Genomic DNA, 24,118 nt, shown 5'->3' on the forward strand with positions numbered 1-24,118 from the left:
GGGGGGCGCTGCTTCCAGGATGGAGCCATTTCCTCTCCAGAGACCTGTGGGAGGGTCCTCATGACCAGGAAGTTGTCTTCTTCCAAAATGAGTGATCCAAGGCAGAGAGCAAAGAGGAAGCTGCAATGCCTTCTGTGGCTTACTATCTGAAATCACACACCATTTCTGCCTATTCTGTTTGTTAGATATTGTCAAGCCACCACACTGGGGAGGGGCATCTCTAGCCAGGAGCCCGGAAATTATTTTTTCTCCCTGAGAGTTGCCACTTCCCCTTTTGATGTCTCCCAGCACTCCCAGCTTTGGTTCCTCTTTTTGTGTCTTGCTCCAATGCTAGTCCTGGACAGGATCATTGTGATAGGACGAGCAATGGGAAGGAGGAGGCTAAACGGACCCTTCCCCACACTCTCCCGTGAGAAACCCTTCCTCAACTCAGTCTTCTGTCACCCCCTCCCACTTTCTGTAACAGATTGTCCACAGAACCCATCTGTGAACCCATAAGACTTTCTACAAGCCTCCCTAGAGCAGTGATTTTTATCACTTTTCCTGCCTGTCTATATCTATATTATATCACATTCATATCTCTATCTTTAAGGTCCTTAATGGAAAAATGGGTTTCTTTTTGAAATGTAAATACATTTAAGAACCTCCTAATTCAGCTATCTGGGCCCCTGTCTTTCCCAAACTGCAGGTCTAGGGGGAAGAGATGTTCCTCAGCCTATTGCCTATTGGCGCAAGCAAAACTCCAGAAAATTTTTCAAAGATTGTTTTCTTGCTTCAGGAAGTAGAGGGTTTAGCAAGGCTGCTGAGGATTGTGTTCTGTGGCAGTGAAGACAAAGAAGCCCAGCCAGTGAGCACTAGGAGTGGAAAGGAAGGCTGGTCGAGCATTCTTGGGCACACAGTAGGCAGAAAGGGATAACCTCAACACTTGGAAGTGTCTCTGCTGCCTGTGTTGGCCAGAGATTGCCTTCGGTACTCTGTGCTTGTCTCTTCACCGAGTCCTCCTCCAACCATTGCTTCCCCATTGCCCGGCTGCTTCTGGGACACATCTGGATTCTGTCTCTTTCTGGCACACCTGTTCCTATTGCAGACCCCTCTTTTTGGACCCCCTTTCTCACTCTTCCCATTCCTGGTACATACTGTTAAATAACAGAAAGTCAACTGAGTACCTTAGAAGATCTTCTTGGCTTTATTGAGTGATAATGGGGCAGCATCCCACCTAGCAAGTCGAAGGGAGCTCTGTCAAGCTGCAGAAAAGTTTTTAAAGGCAGAGAGGGAGCAGTAAAAAGGAAATTATTAGGAAAGAATGCATTATTTTAGGCAAGGTTGCCCTGCTGAGGAGAACAGATGGGGTCTAGCAGTAAATTTCCTAGTGCTCACCAGGAAGTTCCATGTTGACTGGTTAAAGGTTACATTCCAGGGGGACGCTGAAACTGCAATTAGGTTAGGTATTAAGGCCCGGTTTGGTGATGTGGCCTAGCATAAGCGATTGCATTCTGGGCCTGTGGTTTTCTTTGTAACAATACCCATCTTAGTCCTTACTCACTGGCCTACAGGTGTTGTGCACCTCGCCTTCACACTAAGGTACTGGGATTTAGGGTTCCCTATGCTTCTTCCTCCCCCTACAGCCTTGGGCAGTTTATCCGTTCTGCCATTGGTCCAGCTCCAGAGATTTCAGCCCAGCCAAGGCCTGATCCCTAGCCCTCTCTCACCTCTGCTCCCCACCTCTCTGCCCAGGGGAGGTGAGACACAGTAGGTGATATAGGGGTAGAACTAAGCCAGGCTAGGCTGACCTGCCAAGTTTGTTCATGTCACTTTTTTTCCATTGTAGGAAAATGAAACTGAATGCAGACCTACAACAAGCATTATTAAATTAAAAGTGCTTATAAAAGGTCACAGTATTGTTAGGTGGGAAGGAAATTTAATCATATTCTCTTCCCAGTTATCTCATTTCACAGTTCAAGAAATCAAGGTCCAGGTGGCTTAAGTCATTTTTGTACAGTCACGTTTTCTGATGCAGAATCTAATATTCCCAGGGCGCCTGGGTGGCACAGCGGTTAAGTGTCTGCCTTCAGCTCGGGGCGTGATCCCAGTGTTATGGGATCGAGCCCCACATCAGGCTCCTCTGCTATGAGCCTGCTTCTTCNTCCTGGGTGGCACAGCGGTTAAGTGTCTGCCTTCAGCTCGGGGCGTGATCCCAGTGTTATGGCATCGAGCCCCACATCAGGCTCCTCTGCTATGAGCCTGCTTCTTCCTCTCCCACTCCCCCTGCCTGTGTTCCCTCCCTCGCTGGCTGTCTCTATCTCTGTCCAATAAATAAATAAAATCTTTAAAAAAAAAAAAAGATGGTAAATGTTATTAAAAAAAAAAAGAATCTAATATTCCAGCTGATATAATTTCACACCCAGAGTTCAGTTACATCTGTAACAATCTGTCCTCCAGAATAGAAATTTTGACTTATTGTAATGTTATGGATTACAGTTTACATTTCACGTTGTACTGGTATGTATTTCTAGGAATTATACTACTTTTCTTTCTAATCCAGATTTAGGTCGATCTCGAGAACTACAATACGTGTACGTGGATAACAACATTCACCTGAAAGGCTTGCCGTCCTATCTGTACAATAAAGTCATCGGGTGCAGTGGGTAAGGCTGATTTCATGTTTTATACTAGAGCTAAACTCTTTGCCACGTTCATTTAGATTTCATTTTTTGGTCCCGATGTAACTTAGAAATAGGTGAACTGCTTTGTATCATCCTGTTTAATTCTGTCTTTGGCCTTGCTGTGCTAAACCAAATACCTTTAGAAGCTGAGAATATTGGGCAAGCAATTTATAGTATTATACATCGAGTTCAGTTAGTAAGCAAGTTGTTGATTATTGTCCAGGCAAAAATGAATCCATGTATACAGTTAGAAGCTCCATAGTACCAGCCACTGACTGGAGGAATCAGCATGAACTTAAAAGCTTTCCTTTCTCTGCACTCTGCTACTGTGACAATTTTACTGTAGGAATAGCTCTGGTGTCTAGAGCGATTGACCATTTCGAAATATTTAGAATGCAACATTTGAAATAGTCTCAATACGAATCATGATTCTAGCAACTAAAACAGATGTTTCAGTTCAAGGGAAATGATAGGCCTTTATTTTCAGAGCAGCAATAATCTTTCCTTCTCAGTCAGGCTTCTAGAAAGGCAGTCTCAGCTTCTCCTTCTATAATGTTGGGACAGAACCACCTTAAAGTGTTTCCCAGAGTGGTGTGAGTTTAATATAGGACAACTCAACCACCAGAACCTGCTTTTAACCGTCCTGCCTTTCTGCACATAAACAGCCAAAGGATACTTGGGATACCTTCAAGGCTACTTTGCCAGCATATTTGACTCTGTCCTTGTGATTCCAACGCCCTGCATAAGCTGGCTCATATTATATGTAGTTCTGGCAAGAAGAGAGCTGACAATAAGCTTGTGCATGGAGGACAGCCACTCCCCTCTTGGCCTGGCTCCAGGGGATGGGCCCTGAGCAGCAATTACTCCACAGAAGGCATTCCTCGGAGTAGTGGCATTCCCTTAGGAAAAATTATACCATTATTATCTTGGAAGAGCCTTCCATGACGCTTCGAAGTGCCTATATAGGCTGACGAAATGCAACCCCAGAGATGTATTTCAGAACCCACTATGAAGCAGAGATAATAGAATGTGCGGTGGGGTTCTTAGCTCAGTGATTTTTCGACAGCTGATTATGTGACAGCTGTGATACCACTCGGTCATTAATCCTAATGAGTTCTTAAAGGATCTGTAGTATAGCCTAATTCTTCCAAGTGGTAAGTAAAATGCCTTCCATCACCAAGATACACGGAATGATGCAAGCATGCTCCACGGCTGAAGGCAGGTCTTCCCACACGTAAGCCTTCAGAGACTGCACTGAAGTCTCTACCACAATTAAGAGATAGCTTTTACTTAAGATAAATAGCCTTCTACTTTGTTGTGTAGACGTGGATGTTATTGACTGTCAGAAAGTTCTATAGGTGCTGAGTAGGGAGATGTTTTTTAATCCTTGACTTGGTATCTGGTAGCAGGAGTAGTGAATTTTATCATTAATTTTCTTTGAGAAAATAAATAGTAGGACAAAATATGCAAATTATTAGCTAGTAGTCTAAATTTATTATAATTTATTATAACATCTTCCTTTGGAAGTAGTAATAAGAAAATAAATAATTATTCAAAGGACAGTATCAAACAATTGGTTTTGTAATATTAGTAGTTTTTGGAATAGAGGCAGCCCCACTTACAAATGAACTGTGACCCAAAAGGCATGGTCTGTTGGTTTAACTCAGAACACATTTCTCCTTAGAAGCAATTCTGGTGGTTATATTCCCGGCCGGCTCATTAAAAGGTCATTTAACCCATTTTGCACCCCCAAAATTATATGATATTTTATGGCAAAATGTAGTCAATTCTAATAGATGGTGTCTGCTGAAGGCTTGGCAGCAGAATTAAGGGGCCTCCTTCTTTGATCTCTTTTCTTTCTCTTGTTGAATATATGCAAAGGGACTCCCCCATTCCAACTCAAAGTGGGGCTGCTTTGGGAGAAGGAAGTGCCAGGGGTAGAACAAGGTTCTGAGGTAGACCTAATATAAAGAGCAAAAGGGTACTTGAGGCCTAGAAAGTGCTCTTCTTGATTCTGAACAAGGTTCACTTCAGTGAATATTTATTGGGCAACTACTCTGGTCACTATGTTAGACAATGGCCATACAGTGATGAGTAAGTCAATTCTTAGTACCTGGCCTTGTGGACCATATAATCTAGCCAGGAATCCAAATAAACAATAAATAATTGATCAAACCTGGTGCTAATTCTCTTTAAGGAGATAATATTTAAGCTGAGAACCTAAGGAACAACATACGTGGTTCTCCACTGCTCTCACATGTTGCTTCCTAGATGTAGGCCTGGAATATAAGAACACACTAGCTTCTGCTGTACTGTACCATGTCTGAAACAATTACATTACCTCTTCTGAGGGGGAGTCTAAGGGAATTAGAGCAACAGAGCAAAATAAACACAGCTTTAGAGACTGTGGCACAATATGAAAAGCCTGCTATATGTACAATTCACATCTCAGAAGGAAAATACAGAATCAGTTATAAAACTATAAACAAGGATTAATATAGCAAATAACAAATGTTGTACAGTTTCAAGAAATCTTAGAAGTCTCACACAATTATCTTTGATATTCATGGAAATAAAGTTAGCACCTCCTTATTATATGTTCACTTATTTGTCATGTATTTATTGATCATTAACTAGCAAGTCAGCACTGTGCTAAGAATTGTAGAAAAGACAAAGATAACTTAGATGTTTATCCTAATATATAAAAATAACTGTGAATACAAAAAATAAATAATTTAAGAGAGGTAGAGTTTATAGAAATTTAGAGTATGGGACTATCGTTTATGACCTAGCCTTGAAGTTATACACTGTCATTTCTGCTATACCCTGTTGATTACACAGGTCAACCCTATTCATTGTGGGAGGAGACTGCTTCTGGGAGTGAGTATTAGGTGGGGAGGGCCATGGGCGCCGTCTTGGAGACTGGCTATCGCAACTTCCTTGTATCCAATGCTCTTTGCCAGCTTCACGGGAAAGTATGATTCTTATTTTGTCTGGGTCTTTCTTACTCTTACTATAGGAGTGAGTGTCTTCAGTTTTTCTGTATTTTACCCAGAAAGAGAAGTCCTTCCCGTTAAGAATTTAAGAGAATGGTAATTGGCACATTTGCTTACTTAGGAGAATTTAATGGTAAAAGTGATCTGTACCAGTTATTTTTTCCGTTGTCTGATTATTTGCAGAAAAGAAAACTGAGCCATTGCTTTGCTTTTTCTTATGGAAATAAGCAATTACAGCTGGATTTGGTACAAATTGGTTAAATGACTTGATCAAATGGTTGTTAATATAACCACTTAAGGTAGCAGAGTTGTTTATATGAGAAATGCATTCTGAGTTCTGAGTTAAACCAGCAGTCTGAAAAAAGTAGCCTTGGGGCACCTGGGCAGCTCAGTCTGTTTTTTACTGGACTCTTGGTTTGGCTGAGGTCATGATCTCGGGCTCAGCGCTCAGCTCAGAGTCTGCTTGAGATAACTCTCCTTCTCCCTCTGCCCCCCTTCCCCCCTCAAATAAATAAATAAAATCTTTAAAAAATAAATACATAAATAAATAGCCTGTGTATCATAGTCTGCTCTTATGTGGGGGCTGCCCCCCCATCTAATAACAAGCAATGTTAGATCCTTGAACCTGAACCAAACCTCGTGGGGCAAGCACAAAGCAGTGTAGCTGCTGATAAAAATACTGAAGTATGACTTGAGCTGTCAATCAAGAGACAGGGTTCGCAGTTTGATTCCAACAAAGTAATTGTTTATTAAAACAAAAATATTAACACTTCTTTTAAGTTTTAGAGGAATGTAACAGAATCCAGCATCTTCAAAATACAACTTTTCATAACATAGGAACAATAAGGAAAATGTGACCCATTCTCAAAGAAAAAGACAATCAGCAGACACCAACCTGAGAGAACCCAAACTGTTGGAATTGACAGATGAGGATTTTAAAACAACTATTTGCAATGAAGTAACGAAAAATAAGTTTGTAGGGAATGAAAAGACCAGGGAAGAAAAGAAACTATTGGAAAGAAACAAATGGAAATTCTAGAGTTGAAATACAGTATCTGAAATAAAAATTTTTCTTGATGGGCTTAACAACAGAATGGGTATAACAGAGGAAACGTCAGTGAGCTTGGAGGTAGATCAATAGAAATGATGCAGTGTGAGGAACACAGAGAAAAAAGATTGAAAAGAAAAATGAACCCAGCATCAGGGATCTGCCAGACAATATAAAAAAGCCTAAAAGCAGTATAATTGGTGTCCCAGAAGGAACAGAGTTTTCCTAATTTTTCTCTTTCCTAAGAGAAATGCAGCAAAAATGTTTGATGAAATATGTCTGAAAATTTCCTAAATATGATGAAAGACTTTTTACATTTTCAAGGAGCTCAGCAAACTCTAAGCAGCATAAATTACAAAGAAAACGATGCCTAGGCAAAGCTGCCAAAAACCAAAGATAAAAAGGAAATCATGAAAGCAACCAGAGAAAAATGACAAATTATGTACAAAGACTGTTACCTTCTCAGCAGAGACTATGAAGGTCAGAAAACAGTGGAACAACATTTTTTTTTTTTTAAGATTTTTATTTATTCAACAGAGATAGAGACAGCCAGCGAGAGAGGGAACACAAGCAGGGGGAGTGGGAGAGGAAGAAGCAGGCTCATAGCGGAGGAGCCTGATGTGGGGCTCGATCCCATAACACCGGGATCACGCCCTGAGCCGAAGGCAGACGCTTAACCGCTGTGCCACCCAGGCGCCCCAAGTGGAACATTTTTAAGGTGCAAAACAAAACAAAACAGTCAGCCTAGCAGCCAGCAAAATATTTTTCAAGAATGAAAGCAAAATAAATGCATTCTCAGACACAACAAAACTAAGCCTTAAATTAGGCCCTGCCAAGATGGCAGACTCTTCATCCAGACCAAGGCCCATCCTCTCTGGGTGGCATAGTGTCTTTCCTTCTCCTTGTCTGCTTCTCCCTTTCTTTTTCCTATAATTTAAGCTGAAAAAAAAAATCTTTTAATGTTAAAAGGGAGGGTAAATCTTGTAGCAGTTCCCACAATAATGAACATACAGATGACTTTGTGTGCTTTCTGAAGAATTAAAAGATAGTTATTTAGGTGCTTTCAGTAAGAGAATTTAATTCTTTTAACACACTGTTAGGTGAAATGGGAAGTGTGAAAATGCACATGACTTAACGTGCTAAATCACACACATGTTCTGGAGCACAATCTTAGTAGCAAAATGATGTCACTGTTCACTTAGCTTTTAGGGTTAAATGTTGAGTGGCAGCTCCGAAAACATTGAGGTGAAAGAAAATTATGTGATAATTGCTATAAATTATTCTGCATAACTAAGCCCAGAGTACTAACATGTGTAACAGATTTCAACTCATTTTTATAACTCACTTAAGGGTTCCGATGTACAATTTTTTGGTAACCACCTCGGCATTTAATCTAAGGTCATAAAAACTGCTGAGTTGGAAGTCAAAGATACCAGGGTTTAATAATTGCCAGCTAATAATGATTTCATTTCATTGTGAACAGAGGCATATATGGGATTCCCATCCCTCCTTCCTAGCAATTCATTTCGTAACTACTTACGGAGATGAGTGACACTGGCTTCCAGGGCAGATACCTTTCCAGCCTGCTCCCTCACTTGTCATTCCCTTCCATATGCCAGACACTGGCCAGTGGGAACTGTTTAACCCCCTGTTCCCTGCGCATTCACAGAGCGGAATCCCTGTTCCATTTCCCTGGAATATCATCAGGCTAATGTTACTTTGTAACAATAGATTCCTTCATGGCAACATCTAGACCAGTGTTTGACCACATGTCTGAGGACTGTGATTAAGGCAAGTTGATACAGAAATTTAACCATCAGACACAGTATTGTAGCAGATTAGCAAAAGAATCATTTACTATAATAGTAGAAAACAAGAACAGCCATAAACGTGACTTAACCGTCACTATGTGCCAGGCAATGTGTGCAGGGATTTATTTGCATCTTGCACATAATCTTGCCAGCAGTCCTTGTGATGTTATCCCCATTTGAGAAATGAAGTAACTGAAGCTTAGAGAGATTAAGTAAACTGTCCCAGCTCAGCAAGCTGGGTGGTGGTAGAGTTATCATCTGCTTCGTCATCCATACTCTTAATCTGTGTGCTACGCACACTGCCTCTCTCTCCTCTTCGGTCTAGAATCACCTCTGTAAGTTTGAGTCCCTCTGCTAGCTCCTTGAGAGCAGAGACGGAAAATACCTTTCTCACGCCTGCATCATTTCATGTAATAGGGGTGGACATTTCATCTCTGATGAGGTCGAGGGCAGTTGGCCATGCCCAGCAGAAAAGTCCCCTAACTCGTGTGAATTCCTCCCTTCCAGCCTGCATTCCTCATAGCTGTGGCTCTTCTCCACTGTGAGGCAGAGAAGGCATTTAATAGATGTATCCTAAAATGAATTTAATTAGCCCTTTATATCCAGTGGTGAAGAGTAGGAACTTCTGCTAAAGGAGTTATCAGAGGGAAATTGGACCCTATATAAAAAGAGAATCCACTTACTTGTTAATGTGAGCCTTTTCAGTGGTTTCAGTCAGACACCTGTCTTTTTAATTATGGGAGATGAGGAAAGCATTAGGAAAAACCTGGCTTTCAGTTCCCTCAACCTTTTTTTGTTACTTTATATTGTTAAATTCCTTGGGAAGTGTCCATGTACAGTTCATGCACAATTGTATTAAGAAACAGCAGCTGTTAAGGCAATAACAGTATGAAGTAAATATTCACAAATGACTTGCTTGGTTTTTATTCTGCATTTTCATTGTTTTATGGTTTTGCTCAGGGTTCTTCTACAGTGTGGCTATAAAGTTTGAAAACAAATAATATTATTTTACCACGTACATTACTCAGGGTTCTCCACAGCAACGAATCAATAGGATGTGTGCAGGGGTGCGGGGGAGAGGGAGGTTGATTTATTTTGAGGAATTGGCTCATAAGATTGTGGGGGCTGGTGAGTCTGAAATCTGCAGGGCTGGCTGGAGACCCAGGGAAGAGTTGATGTGACAGCTCGAGTCTGAAGGCAGTTTGGGGACCTCACTCAGTCTTTTTCTCTGAAGGCCTTCAGCTGATCGGGGGAGGACCACCCACATTATAGAGGGCGATCAGCTGTATTCACAGTCTACCGATTTCAGTGTTCATCTCATCCAAAAAATACCTTCACAGAAACATCTAGTCTGGTGTTGCACCAGATATCTGGCTGCTGTGGCCTCGCCAACTTAATCATCCCCCCGTGTTGTAGTAAATCATCAGAAGAATCATTTATTGTGTGTTTGCCTATGCTTCCGGACTTCCTGGCCACACCGCATAGTAGCAGTTTGGATATGATTCTCTCATCTTAATTTTCTTCATATTAGGAAAGAAGTAAACTTGAGATTCATTTCCTCATTTTCACAGAATGGTTCATAAGGGTAACATCCTTCCCACCCACGGACATATTCATACCAAGCCACAAGCGTGCTGCTGCAGACTCTCGTGCTGATGAAAGCAAGAGGGATAAAGGCAAAGTCAACATCAAAGGCAAAAATTGGGAAAATTTTTCTATAAACTTTGACATTATTTGACAGGCCAGCATGTAGCTGGTTTGCACTAGTGCGCCCATGCCAGCGGTTAAATTAGCGACAGTATGGAAGTATTTCTACCCACGTTGGGAAGAGCTATGGGTGAAGTCCCCCGAGTTACCCAACTTCCAAGTCTGCCTCTCCCCTGAGATCTCATAATCCACAACAAAAGGCTAATGACTGACAGAGCAGAGGGTTCCAGGACCGTGGCCCAGCAGCATGATAGTGTTCGTTTTTGTTTGTTTTAATAAGGTGTAGTTTACTTACAGTAACATTCACACTTTTTAGCAAACATTTCTGTGAATTTTGACAAATGCATATAGTCACAAAGCCACAACTGTAACCAAGATACAGGACAGTTCATTCACCTCAAAAATGTCCTCTGTGTCCCTTTGAAATGAACCTCCCCCCTTCCAGTCCAGCCCCTGGAAACAGTGGTCGTTTTGTGTCCCTGTATTTTACCCTTTCTAGACTGTCCTATAAAATGAAATAATAGAAGCTGCCATAAACATTCATATATGGGATTTTCTGTGAACATAAATTTTCATTTCACTTGGATAGAATTCCTAAGAATGCATTTGCTGGGTCTTATGGAAAGTATATGTTTAGCTTTATAAAAAACTGCTGGACTGTTTTCCAATGTGGCTGTGCTATTTTGTATTTCCATCAGCAACTTACAAGAGTTCTTGTCAGTTTTTTGTTTTTTGCTTTTTTTATCTTTCAGGCATCCTAATAAGTGAGTAATGATATCTCATGGTTTTAATTTGCATTTCTCTAATGACTACTGATATTAGACCTCTTTTCCTGTGCTGATTTGCCATCCATCTATCTTCTTTGGTAAAGGTGTGTTCCAATCTTTCACATCTTTTTACAGGTTGAATTGTTTACAATTACTGACTTTTGAGGGTTCTTTATATATTCTGAATACATGTCTTTCATCAAATATGTGATTGCACATATTTTTTCCCAGTCTGTGGCTTGTCTATCATTTTAACAGACTTAACTGGTGTACATTGTAGCACTTCGTAGTACCCACCCACCCAACACACACATGACTCAAGATACATTAAATTTAATCGATAAATAAGACTTTTTCCAAAATCTTGTTTGACAGATTACTGTCATTTTCCCTATATAATCATTTCCTTAAATGTATGGATCTTGTAATGTAACCAAATACAGGTATTAGTAATGCTTAGGAGGTCACTAGCACATCTCCTGGCCCTGACACTTCTAATGGACCCCTGCAAGCACCCCTGAATTATTTCATTTTTGGCACCAGGTGGATGACTTGGTATTCTTTTTCCTATTTCCTTTTTATCTTTTCTCTTTCAAACAAATTCTTTATCTGTGTATGACTCAAAACAACCAATCTGTGTTTGGAACTGCTTAGCTATCAGTATGGAAACTGCTAGGTAGAAGAGAAAGGTGAACACGTTAGATGAGTTCACAGCAGAACGCCTGTAATACGATTAGAAAATGCGTGATAGAAACTTCAAATGTTGTGGTAGATTATTGGTAAGAGAGTATAACAGGAAAGACTTTATAAAAGAATTAGATTTGGAGATGAGTAAGATTTGTATTTGGAATGACCGGATGTGGAAATTTTCAAGCCCAATTTGGCCTTTAGGTATTGGTGGCCATGGTGCATTTTAATAAAGACAGCATTGGCTAGAGTAAGGCATCTGATTCAGAATCCACAAGGAAAACAGTAAGGCCACACACATCCATAGGCACCTCTCTGCTTACGTTCTCCTCCTTTTGAATCAACTAAGGGAAGAGGGTCATTTCTTAAAATTTAGTTAGAAAGCTTCCATATTTTGACCCTGCACATCAGTGTAAATTTCATTAGCTTACCAAAAGAACATTACCGATAATTTTGAAGCTCCTGTATGCCCCTCTCCAATTGTACACTCTTCCCCAAGGTTAGCCACTATTCTTAATTTTATATTTATCATTCATTTATGATTTTGATATATATAAATACCTCCCCATATAGTGTGTCGTCAAGTTTTGTATCTTTGTGTAAATGGATCAATCTTTATGTGTGCATGTGTGTATGCTCCTGTGACTTGCTTTTTTTTCATGTAACATTTTGTTTTTATTCTCCAGCTTCTTCCCCATTTTTCTGCCCCTCTTTAGAGAAAAACTGTTTGAAAAAGATGTCTATACTTACTGTTACCACTTCCTTCCATTCTCCCATTCACCCACACCGGTTAGGCTTTGATAACCGAATCCTACACCAAAGCCAACATTTTCAGTGTCACTAGTCACTTCCACATTGCCAAATTCACTTCTCAGTTCTAACCTTTCTTGATCTGTCCAACACTTGATCAATTTCTCCTTCTTGAAATACCACCTTCACCTGGCTTTTAGAACATCATCTCTCTTGTTCCCCTCCTCTGCTCCTGTCTGCCCCTTCTCAGCCTTCTCTACTGGTTCATCCTCATTCACCTATTCATGACATACTGGGCTCAGGATTCAAAACTTTTCTCCATCTGTAACCAGAAATAGCAATTCCCTACTCCAGGGTATTTGGAAATGTGTATCAGTCGGGGAGGGGGTTGGCTTTAAGACTGCAGTCTCTAGTGACATTTGGTGGGTCGCTAAATATCTTGCAATGCACACAAAAGTTCTAAACAATTACAAATATGTGTGCCCCGGAAATGCCAGGAGCATCCCAGATGAAAAACATGGCTAGGTTGGTTATTTCATGCCATCACGATTATGCTTTAAATATGTCTTGTGCATGACTCTCAAGAACAGAGTTTCAGCCTGGACCACTTGCCTGACCTCCAGACTCCTATATCCAACATAATCCAATTGGCATTTCCATATGGATGTGTACAATTAAATGTTAACATATCCATAATCAAACTCCTAATTCCTTTATCCCCTAACTCAGTCTTCCACAATCTGCAACATGTCAGTTGATGGAAACTCCATTCTTCTAGTTACTCTGCCCAAAAGCTTGGGTGTCTTCTTTGATTTCTCTTTCTTATCCACAGCCAGCACATCACATAGCCTGTTGGCTGTACATTGAGAAATATATCCAGGCTCTTGCCCCTTCTCACCACTTCTATTAACTATCTCCTTGACCTAAATTACCATCTTCTCTCATCTGGATTACAACAGTAGTTTTCTTACTTCTGTCTCAACCACCTTGAGTCTATTCTCTACCTAGTGTCTGGCAGTCCCAGCCAGGTCATAACTCAGATCCAGTTATCTTTACTCAGCGATCATCCTTGATATTCCACACTTAGCATAAAAGCCAGAGCCCTTGCAGTGACCTGTAGCCTGACTTGTATTCTAGGTCTAACCTTTGAATTCTTCTCTTTGCCTTCCTACCTCCACTTTGGCCATATGTACCTCCTTCCTTCTTCTTGAACATACGAGACTCCTGCCTTTTTGCATCTGTTTCTCTTCTATCTGGAATACTGTTCTCTCAGATTTCTTCATAGTCTTAACACCACATGTGTTAAAACTTCCATCAAAATTCTCCATCTTAGAGCTTATTAGACATACTAAGAATGGTTACTGTAAAGTTTGTATCAGATAATTCCATCATCTGGCATCTTTTTAAAAATCTTTATTTAATATCTGTTGTTTCTCTTGATTTTCTTTTAGGCTGTTTTATCTACCCTTGTACCTGGTTAGTTTTGATTGCCTGCCAGACGTGGTATGTAAAGAACTGTCATATTATCTTAGGCCTCAATATTATCTCCCTGTAGAGAGGACTTAAGTGTGTCTTTTTATCAATCTATTGCTTCTCAACTCCGAATCTACCCTTTTCCCTGGAACTGGCTCCTATAGAACTTTTTCCTTCGTCATCTGGATTAATAAAAGGCTTTTTCAATAGAGGGCCATGGAGGGATACTTCAAGGTCAGAATAGGAGGAAGGCATTTCTCTTCCTGCTTCCAGGCTGCTGTTTCTGTTCAGTGGCTAGCAAAGGGAGACCCGGTAACAGTGCTGCTGAAACCCACAGTCTCCAGCAAATTTCTCTGTTCCTTGGCAGACCACTCTTGCAGACTACCTGGTGATCTGCCACCCAGGGAGCTGATTCTGTGAACCAGCTCTAGCCTTCAGCATGTTTTCCACCCTGCTCCCACCCCCAGCAGCAGGCCAGTCTCTCCAGCAAGTTTCTCTGCTACCTGACAGGCCACTTCTGTGGACTACCTCCACAGCACTGCGTGTTCCTGTGGCGGCCATGCCCCCCACATAGCTCTAGAGGGGGGAAGCTTTCCAAGTAACTTTCTTGTTCATGCTCCCTAAATTCTAGAGGCTTCTTTCTGCTTAACAATTCTTACAGTTTCCCTCTTCAAATTCCCAGTGTGGTTTTGCCTCCCAACTGGACTCTGACCCATATAGTGACCTTCTGGCTGTTTGCAGGCTCTTTTCAGTTGCTGGCAGTTTTAAATCCATTTCAGAAATTGAAATGATTTGAAGTTAGGCCTCAGTCCTTGAGTTGGCCTCTACCTTCAGTTCCTGCTTACTCCAGGAGCCCTTTGTGTGGATGATTTTTTAGTCTTGCATCTGCCTTATTGGGCTCTGGACACCAATTTTTGTCCCTCTAGCTCCCTTTAGGCTATGAAATGCCGCTCTGCTTGCAAGCAGTCTTCTCAGTAATTGACAAACACCCTTAGGAAAGAAGTAGCCCCAAATGCCAGTTTGTTCCTCAGGTTCTGTCTTGTCTTGGATCTTGGCTCTGTAATTTTTCCTGAATGCTCTCTGAGGTGGTAAAGCAGATGTTTGATCCAGCTTTTGATATTGTCTTCAGTTGGTTACTGTTACCTGGCTTGCCATCACAAGAAGTGAAACTTCTTTATAAATCTGTTCATCTCTTTCATATCTGTCTTACTAGTTCCTCTTTTATTCCTTTTTTAAAAAGATTATTTATTTGAGGGAGAGAGTGAAGAGAGGGGCAGAGGGAGAGAGAATCTTAAGCAGACTCGGCCCTGAGTGTAGAGCTCAACATGGGGCTCTATCTCGTGACCCTGAGATCATGACCTGAGCCGACACCAAGAGCTGGGCATTTAATGACTGCACCACCCAGTTACCCCAGCTGCTCTTTTATTCTGATGTTGTATATTTTTAATTTCTCTCTTATTCCTTTAATCAGTACATGCCAGGCACATTTTTTATTTGAAAGAACCAGATTTTGGGTTTATTTGTACTTTCTATTCTTTGTTTCCTTTTCATCAACTTCAGCTCTTAAGTTTTTCAATATCCTATTCATACTTTATTTTGCTTTGCTTTTGCTTTGCTTTTTCTAGTATATATCTCTATATATAGCGCACACACACATACACACACACACACACACCCCTCTGAAACCATCAGTACAACTAAGATAATAAACATATCCATCACTCCCAAAGTTTTCTCATGCCCCTTAGTAATTGTTCCTTCTACCCCCATCCTATCTCCAGACAACCACTGATCTATGTTCTGTTACTGTACATTAATTTGTATTTTCTAGAGTTTTATATGAATGCAATCAAACAATATATTCTCTGTTTTGGTCTGGCTTCTTTCACTTGGCATAAGGATTTGGAGATTTACTTATGATGTAGTATGTATCAGTAATTCATTCCTTTTTATCACCATGTGGAATTCCATTCTACGGATATACCACAGATTACTTCCATTCACTTGTTGTGGACATTTGTGTTGGTTCTAATTTTTTACTTTATTACAAATAAAGCTGCTATAGACATATATAGACTGTCCTTTAATGGTCCTCATCTTAAATTTACTTGGATAAATATCTAGAGAGTCTGGATCATAGATCTCCTTAATTTTTGAAGGAACTGCAAACTTTCAAAAAATAACTACCATTTTATATTCCCACCTCAGTATAAGAGATTTTCAGTTCTTCCCTATTTTTGCCGCTTTTGGAATAGTCAGTCTTTTAAATTTTATCCATTCTAATTATTCTGCAGTGGTATTTCATTATGCTTTTAAATTGCATTTCTCTACTGAATAAGAATGCACATCTTTGCTTATCTTATTTGCCATCCATATGTCTACTTTGGCATAGTGTCTATATAAGTCTTTTCCCCATTTTTACTTGGGTATTTGTGTTCTTACAGAGTTTTGAAAGTTTTTTAATAGATTCTGGATACAAGTCTTTTATCTTATATATACTTAGCAAACATTTTCTCCCGGTCCATGGCTTGTCTTTCATTGTCTTAATGGGGCCTTTTAAAGGGCAGACTTTTTTTATTTTGATAAAGTCCAGTTTATCAATTTGTACCTTTATGGATCTTGCTTTTGGTGTAACCCAAATCACAAAGGTTTTTTCCTGGGATGTCTTCTAGAATTTTTAAGTTTTGGACTTCCATTTTGATCTATGATTCATTTTGAGTTAATTTTTGTATATGGTACAGGTATGGCTGAAGTTCCTTTTTTTTTTTTTTTTTTGNTTTTTTTTTTTTTTTTTGCATATGGATATACAGTTGTTCCTGCACCATCTATTAAGAATACATCCTTTCTCCACTGTACTGCCTTTGAACCTTTGTGGAAAATTAGTTGTCCTTATAATATGTGGGTCTATTTCCAGAAACTCTCTTTGCTCCATTGATCTGTTGGTCTGTTTTGACACCAGTAACACATCATTTTGATGACCATAATTTTACTATAAATCTTAAAATTAGGTATTGTTAGTCCTCCAGTTATCTTCCAAAGTTGTTTGGCTATTCTAATTGTTTAGCATTTCCACATTAATTTTAGAATCAGAGTTTCATATTTTTTTTTAAAAACCTGCTGTGGTTTTGTGTTGAATCTATAGACCAATTTAAGGAAAATTAATAGCTTAACAGTTCTGAGCCTTTCAATCCACGATCACAACACATATCTTCATTTCTCAGCAGTATTTTATAGTTTTCCGTGAACGGGTCGTGGGCATCTTTTGTCAGATTTATCCCTATTTCATATTTTTCATTCTATTATATATAGCATTTAAATTTTTTTTCAATTTCCAACGATTATTTTTGCCATATAGAAATACAAATAATTTTGTATATTGACCTTGTGTGCTCCAGACTTGCTAAGCTCACTTAATAGTTCCGGAAGTTTTTTGTTGTTCTTGTTGTTTTATTTTGCTTTTTTTTTTTTTTTTTTTGGTAGATTCTGTTGGACTTTCTACATACANTTTTTTTTTTTTTTTTTTTTTTTTTTTTTTTTTTTTTTTTTGGTAGATTCTGTTGGACTTTCTACATACACAGTAATGTCTTTTGGGGAATAAAGGCAGTTTTACTTCTTCCTTACAAATCTGGTTGCCTTTTATTTCTTTTTCTTGCTTTGTTACTCTGGCTGTAAGCTCAGTACAATGTTAAATAGAATTAGTGAGAGCAGACATGTTTGTCTTGTTGAACTTATTGGGAAACAATATAACATTAGCTGTTGTTTTGTCGTAAATAGCTTTTATCACATGAATAAATTCCCTTCTAGTCCTAATTTGCTAAGATTTTTTTTGAATGGGTGTTGAATTTTGTTAGGCAAATTTTCTGTATCTGTTGAAATGATTATATGGTTTTTCTTTTTTTAAGTTTTAGTATAGTGGATTACATTGATTTTCTAATATTAATGCAGTCTCAATTGGTAAGATAAACCTTATTTGGTCATAGTGACTGGATACATTCTTGAATTCAATTTGCTAAAATCTTGTTTAGAAATTTTTCCAACTATGTTCAAGAGTGATGGGTTTTTTTGTTTTTTTTCTCTTGTAATGTGTTTGTCTGGTTTTTGTATCAGGATAATGCTGGCTTCATAGAATGAGTTGAGAAGTATTCCAACATTTTAACTACAAATTCAACTTCTTTAATAAATATAGGGTTGTTCATTTTACCTCTTTCTTGAGTGAGCTTTGGTAGTTTTGTCCTTCAAGGACAAAATAAGCATAAAATTGCTTATTGCCTTTTTATTATCTATAGAAACCGGGCAATGTCTACATTCTCATCCCTGATATTGGTAATTTGTGTCTTTTCTATGATTGGGCTGGTTAGAAATTTATCAACTTTATTGATCTTGTCAAAGTTCCAACTTTTAAGTGATTTTTCTTTTTTGTCCCATTTTCTATATCATTAATTTTCTTTTTTTAAAAGTTCTTTATTTAAAGTCAATTTAGTTAATACATATTGTATTCTTAGTTTCTGCAGTAGAATATAGTGATTCATCAGTTGCATATAACATCCAGTGCTCATTATATCATGTGCCCTCCTTAATGCCCATCACCCAGTTACCCCATCCCCCCACCAACCTCCCCTCCAGCAACCGTCAGTTTGTTTACTATAGTTAGGCGTTTCTTATGGTTTGCCTCCCTCTCTGTTTTTATCTTATTTTATTTTTCCTTCCCTTTTCCTATGTTCATCTGTTCTGTTTCTTAAATTCCACATATGAGTGAAATCATATGGTATTTGACTTTCTCTAACTTATTAAGCCTAGCATAATACCCTCTAGTTCCATCCACGTCATTGCAAATGGCAAGATTTCATTCTTTTTGATGACTGAGTGATATTCCATTGTATATATATGCCTCATCTTCTTTATCCATTCATTTGTCAATGGATATCTGGGCTTTTTCTGTATTTTGGCTATTGTGGACTTTGCTGCTATAAACATTGGGGAGCATGTGCCCTTTTAAATCACTATGTTTGTATCCTTTGGATAAATACCTAGTAGTATTATTGATTTTATTGATGCTCTTTATTTCTTTTCTTCTGTTAAGTTTTAATTTGCTCTTTTATTTCCAGTTTCTTTAGATGAGAGCTCTGTACATAACATGTCCTTGTTCTAGGCAGTAATTATAATTATTATGATAATGACCTTTACTGCCAGTTCTAACATCTGTCAGTTCTTGGTTGATTTCACTTGCATGATTTTTCTTGTTATAGGTCATATTTTCCTGCTCATTGGAAAATCTGGTAATTTTCTGTTGGATGCTGGACAATGTGAATTTTACCCCATCGAATACTGGATATCTTTGTATTCATACAACTATTCTTGATATATGTTCTGGGACACAATTAAGTTCACTGGAAACAGTTTTATTTTTTCAGATAGGGCTTTTAGGATTTGTTAAATGGGAATAGAATAATGTTCAGTCTAGTGCTAATTATTCCCCACTACTGAGATAACACCCTTCCATGCACTCTACCTAATGCATCATGAGCTGTGAGGTTCAAGTCTGATTGATAAGAACAAGCACTGTATTCAGCCCTGCATGAAAAAGATCAACCTTTGATCTTTTCAGCTGCTTCTTTCTCCAGTCCCAGACAGTTTCCTCACACGCCTGTGCTGATAAATACTCATCCGAAACTCAAGGGGGACCCTCTGCAGATCTCCAGAGTTCTCTCTTTGTGCAACTCTCTCCTGCAAACTCTCGCTGCTTTGGACTCCCTGAACTCTTAGTTCCTTGTCCTCAATTTAAGGTGCCTGTCATCCTGTGATGGAGTTCCTCTTCCCCGACTCAACTGTTCTCTTCAGTCAGGTCTTGGCTCAGATGGCACCTCGTCAGACCTACTTTGATTAATACAGCTCTCACTCCCCTCTCACTCTGTTTTATTATATATTTACCTTTTCATCCTCTGTCTCTCGTCATTATAATAAGCCCAGTTCTGATCTTACATATGTACCTAACAGGATTGTATGCTCGTATGTATCAAATAACATACACAAAAGTGTTCATAATAGCCCAACGCTGGCAACAGTCCACATTTTTATCGGTTACTACACAGCAATGAAAATGTACGTGCAGCAACACGGATGAATCCCAGAAATACAGTGTTGACAAAAGGAGTCGGAGACAGACTATGTCATGCTGTTGAAAAAGGCAAAACCAAACTATAATGTTCGAATTTGAAATAGTGGTTCCCTTTTGGACATGGGTTTTGCTCGGGCGGGCATCCCGGAGTAGCCTTCCGAGGGTCTTTCTGCCGAGCCAGGTGGGGAAATTGGTTGAGTGAAGTCAGTTGAGTCAGAGATTGTTTCCTCTGTAAAAGATCTCCCCTAATTCCCTGGATGGTTGGTCACCCTGTCTTCCCTGACCCAACATTAGAACAATTATATTGTAATTATTACATTTTCCAAGGGAAGGGAGTCATTTTGTTTGGTTTTTGTTTTGTTTTTTGTTGTCTGATTTTAAGTATCTTTAAATGGCTGGTGTAGAGCTGATGCTCTGGAGACATTTTCTGGTGGGAGGAATGACCTAGCGAAGGGACCTCAAACAAATGAGCCACGGGCTTCTGCAGCCCAAGCCTGTGCCCTCTCCCTCGTTGCCTGTTTCTAGTCGAGGACAGAGAGATTACCTCATGTGGTATCTGGAGAGCCAAGGTTTGTTGGCACCTGTTTGTCATTAGAGAAGAAAAGTCTTGAGACTTTTAGGTAACCTGGTGGGTCCCGGACAGGAGGTAGATTGAGGTCAGACTCCCCAGTTTTGGCAACCGTGCAGCTGTAGGAACAAAGCTGCCTCTGCCTTCCTTCTGGCCACGAGTGGTTGCAGGGCCTAGGATATAACTTCGTGTATTCAGTAGGCTTCTCTATGAAGATTTTCCCCACAGTTTATGGAAGGATCCAATAAAGTTATCCTATACCATTAAAAATTAATTTGCTTGGTGGGGTTTCTTCCCCCCACCACAAAAATTCAGTTAAACCAAAGTGCTATAACTTAACAGAGTTCTACTCTTTTTCCCTTTCCTTTTGAAAATTTCAATAAGCAGGAACTTGGAAAGGGTAATAAAATGATGATAAAGGCAGCTTCCGGAGCAAATTGTGTAGATCTTAGGAAGGAAAGTTCCTTCAGAGTTTGTCCTTCCTGGAAGGAACTAGCCCTCAGCAGTGCTATAGCTGAGTTCCAACTGATGAGTTTACATCTCTGTGCCAGGCTTTATTAAGGAACCCAGGCTAGCATCTGCTCACTTTGAAAAGAATTCTGGCAATTCAGCAGTGTCTTAAGATTTTAAATGTATATTTTGATTAACACATTTTTATTGGCACATATATTCTTTTCCTTTTTGGCTAATACTGTGAATGTGTCTTTCTGCAGCTGTGGTGCTCCCATTCAAGTTTCCGAGGTAAAGCTGCTTTCTTTCTCATCGGGGCAGCTCACCGTTTTCCTCCCTGCCGAGGTGAAGGCCATAGGGACAGAGAACGATCACGTCCTGCCTCTGCAAGAGTTGGCCATGAGGCGTCTCCATCACACCTACCACAGTTTTCTTAAAGGTACCCGGGACTTTCTCTCCTTCTGCCTCTTACTCTGGTGAACTAAGAAATTGTGCTTCGTGCCCCCTACTGTGGTGTCCATTTTTTTTATTGTGGTAAAATACACATAACATAAAATTTACCATTTTAACCAGTTTTCAAGGCTCAGTTCAGTGGCATTAGTACAGTCACATTTGTTATGCAATGGGACTTTTCTTAGTTAAAAAAAAACAAACAAAAAACGGTTTTAATATTTTATCAGCACTGATCCCTTCAGCACCCCCTACAGACACGGGAGTTTTGCGAAAAGGTGGTCTTCAGTCATAAAGGACTGAGGTTAAAAGTTAAACCATGTGGTTTAAATGAAGGAAATTGGTGTTTGGGAACATATCTGGTGGAAGCGAGAAGGCTGGCACAGGCACTTTCCTTGAGTAAGGAAGGAAAATGCCAAAGGCTTATCCTTAAAGCAAAGTTGGGTACCTTCCAGCAGAGCAGGTTTTAGCCATGCAGCCTCCTCACATCCGAGGAATGACCTACTAAAGGGGAAGAAACACCAGGAGTCTCAGGCAGTATTACTCCAGAGTGTTAACTCTTGCTTTGGAGAGGAGTTGGCGGTATGTAGATTTCATGGGTGCTGTGCTGTGGATCGCGGAGATGCTGTAAGAAAGCGGTAGGCAATTTTAATAAGACACATTCCAAGTGTTTTTAAAACTGCTAAATGTTTAGTCTTTGCTTTAAAAAAAGTAAAGATCCATTCAAAAACAAATCCTATTAGCCTTCTAGGACTGTCTAACACAAAATTATTTTTCAATACTAGAAAGAAAACTGTAATTATTCACCTATGGGTAAATTCCATTTTTATAAATCGTTATTGATAAAGTCCAGACAGATATAAAGGATGAGAAGATCATTTGTATTTCCTTCCCAGCGATGGGTCAGTAATTTTTAGGTTTCCCCTCGTTGTGACCATTTCCCTCTCTGTCTTCTGGATGTTTACCATCCGTGGCAATCCAGTGGACACTTGTGCTCAAGATTGCCTGGGCTGCTGGGATGTTTTGCTTTAAACATTTCTTTTGTATAGCTCAGGCCAGGCTGACAAGGAGGCACCCTCTCTATAAATGACAGTTCACAGGCGTGAAACAAGGAAAAGCTTGGTTTCATTATTTTTCTTTTCTTTTGATTTCTTTGATTTCTTTGTTTCCCATTTTCATTCTTTTCAGTAAATATAATTTGGCTTGAGTAATGCTAAATGCCCAATCGATTTAGGAAGTTAATGACAGTCAATGTTAGTCTTCAGTGCCAGTCCTTTTTTATTCTCAGTCTCCCACAGAAAGTTTTACAAACCCTCTCTGGGTAAATTAATGCCTTTTTTTTTTTTAATCTTTGTTCTTAAAGAATATTTGGTCTTACTCTTTTCTTGCTTCTACCTCAGGACAGCTTCTATTTGCTCTTAAAAGAGTAGATTTAGGTTTTTCTCTTACTATCAAAAAAGTATTCCTCTTAGTATTAAAAAATCTTTCATTTCCAAATAATTCAGTGCCTATCAGATAACAGTATTTTCAACATGCAGTACTTTTTAACTAACTGAACTGACTTAGTAACAAAGAAACATATTTTAAGCCTCGTTTAAGGAAATCTGATTTTTTTTTTAATTCATGCAGGATTTTTCTCTTGTGTTCCAGATTTGAACTTTCTGTCTCCAGTCTCGTTACCCAGAAGTCTCCTGGAGCTGCTGCACTGCCCCCTGGGGCACTGTCACCGGTGTAGTGAGCCCATGTTTACGATTGTCTACCCCAAGCTCTTTCCCCTGAGAGAGACGCCGATGGCAGGGCTGCACCAGGGGTAATCATGCCTAAGTGGGCACCTGGGCGAGGGGTGGAGGCCATGCATGAAAGTATTGTTGAGCCAGCAGCTGTCAAGGTGCACAGAGTGCTTCCTGAGATACAGCTGAACGAAACAAAAGCACATGTTCGGCATCACGAGAAAACTGGACTTCCCTTTATTACTTTTTTGATCATATACAGAACAGTTTTATTGTATATATTATTTAGAGTAGCTCATTCTTTGTAGGAGCGTTTTCCTGCTCTTCCCTTATTCACAATAGGCTTTAGGCAATAAGGAACGTACGAACAAAATAGTTGTTATATAATGGGACCAGCCCAGCCCTTCTAGTTAGTTGGCATGGCTCACTGAAAGTTCATGGCTGAATATCGTGCCTGTGTGTGTGTGTTTCTGTTTTGAATTTCTAACACTTCCAAATGCCATTCTCTTGCCACTCTCTATTTCTTGGCACAGTGCCTTGAATTTGCTAAGAATGTTCACCAAGTAAAAACCCCTATACTCGTAGTTTAAAAAAAGAAAACCAGACAATTAAAATTAGGACATCAAATGAAAAATCCCCCATTAGCACAACCTCAGCATATAGATACTCTAAATTTAGGATTTTGTAAGTTTACATTTTTCAAAGTTAAAAAAAGAGCACTGTTAACACCTCACTTATCCATCAGATGGTATTTTGGGTTAGTAACTTTTTCAGATAACTTGTTATCCCTACTCAGGGCCAAGAAGAATTTCCTTTGTAAGCATTTTTAGAGAATGAGGAGGGAGCCTGGGGTTGCTGAACTTCTCTGAGTCTCAGAATGGGGATGGAACAGCCTTCTGGGGG

The 24,118-nt window shown here is 39.5% G+C and overlaps 1 protein-coding gene across 4 annotated transcripts in view; it reads left to right on the top strand.

Annotated features, from left to right (window-relative positions):
• The window catches only part of LRRC28 (leucine rich repeat containing 28), a 160,541-nt gene that overhangs the window by 116,096 nt on the left and 20,327 nt on the right, over positions 1-24,118 (top strand). For 3 of the 4 annotated variants that reach the window (XM_034667928.1, XM_034667931.1, XM_034667929.1), the window contains 3 exons: positions 2,543-2,645; positions 21,299-21,474; positions 23,136-23,295. In XM_034667928.1, coding sequence (XP_034523819.1) covers positions 2,543-2,645; positions 21,299-21,474; positions 23,136-23,295 — 439 coding nt within the window. Of the gene's footprint in view, positions 1-2,542; positions 2,646-13,880; positions 13,933-21,298; positions 21,475-23,135; positions 23,296-24,118 lie in introns of those variants that run through there. The other variant, XM_034667930.1, reaches the window with a different exon arrangement.

The sequence above is a fragment of the Ailuropoda melanoleuca genome, chromosome 9 (genome assembly GCF_002007445.2).
Source record: "Ailuropoda melanoleuca isolate Jingjing chromosome 9, ASM200744v2, whole genome shotgun sequence".
NCBI lineage: Eukaryota > Metazoa > Chordata > Mammalia > Carnivora > Ursidae > Ailuropoda > Ailuropoda melanoleuca.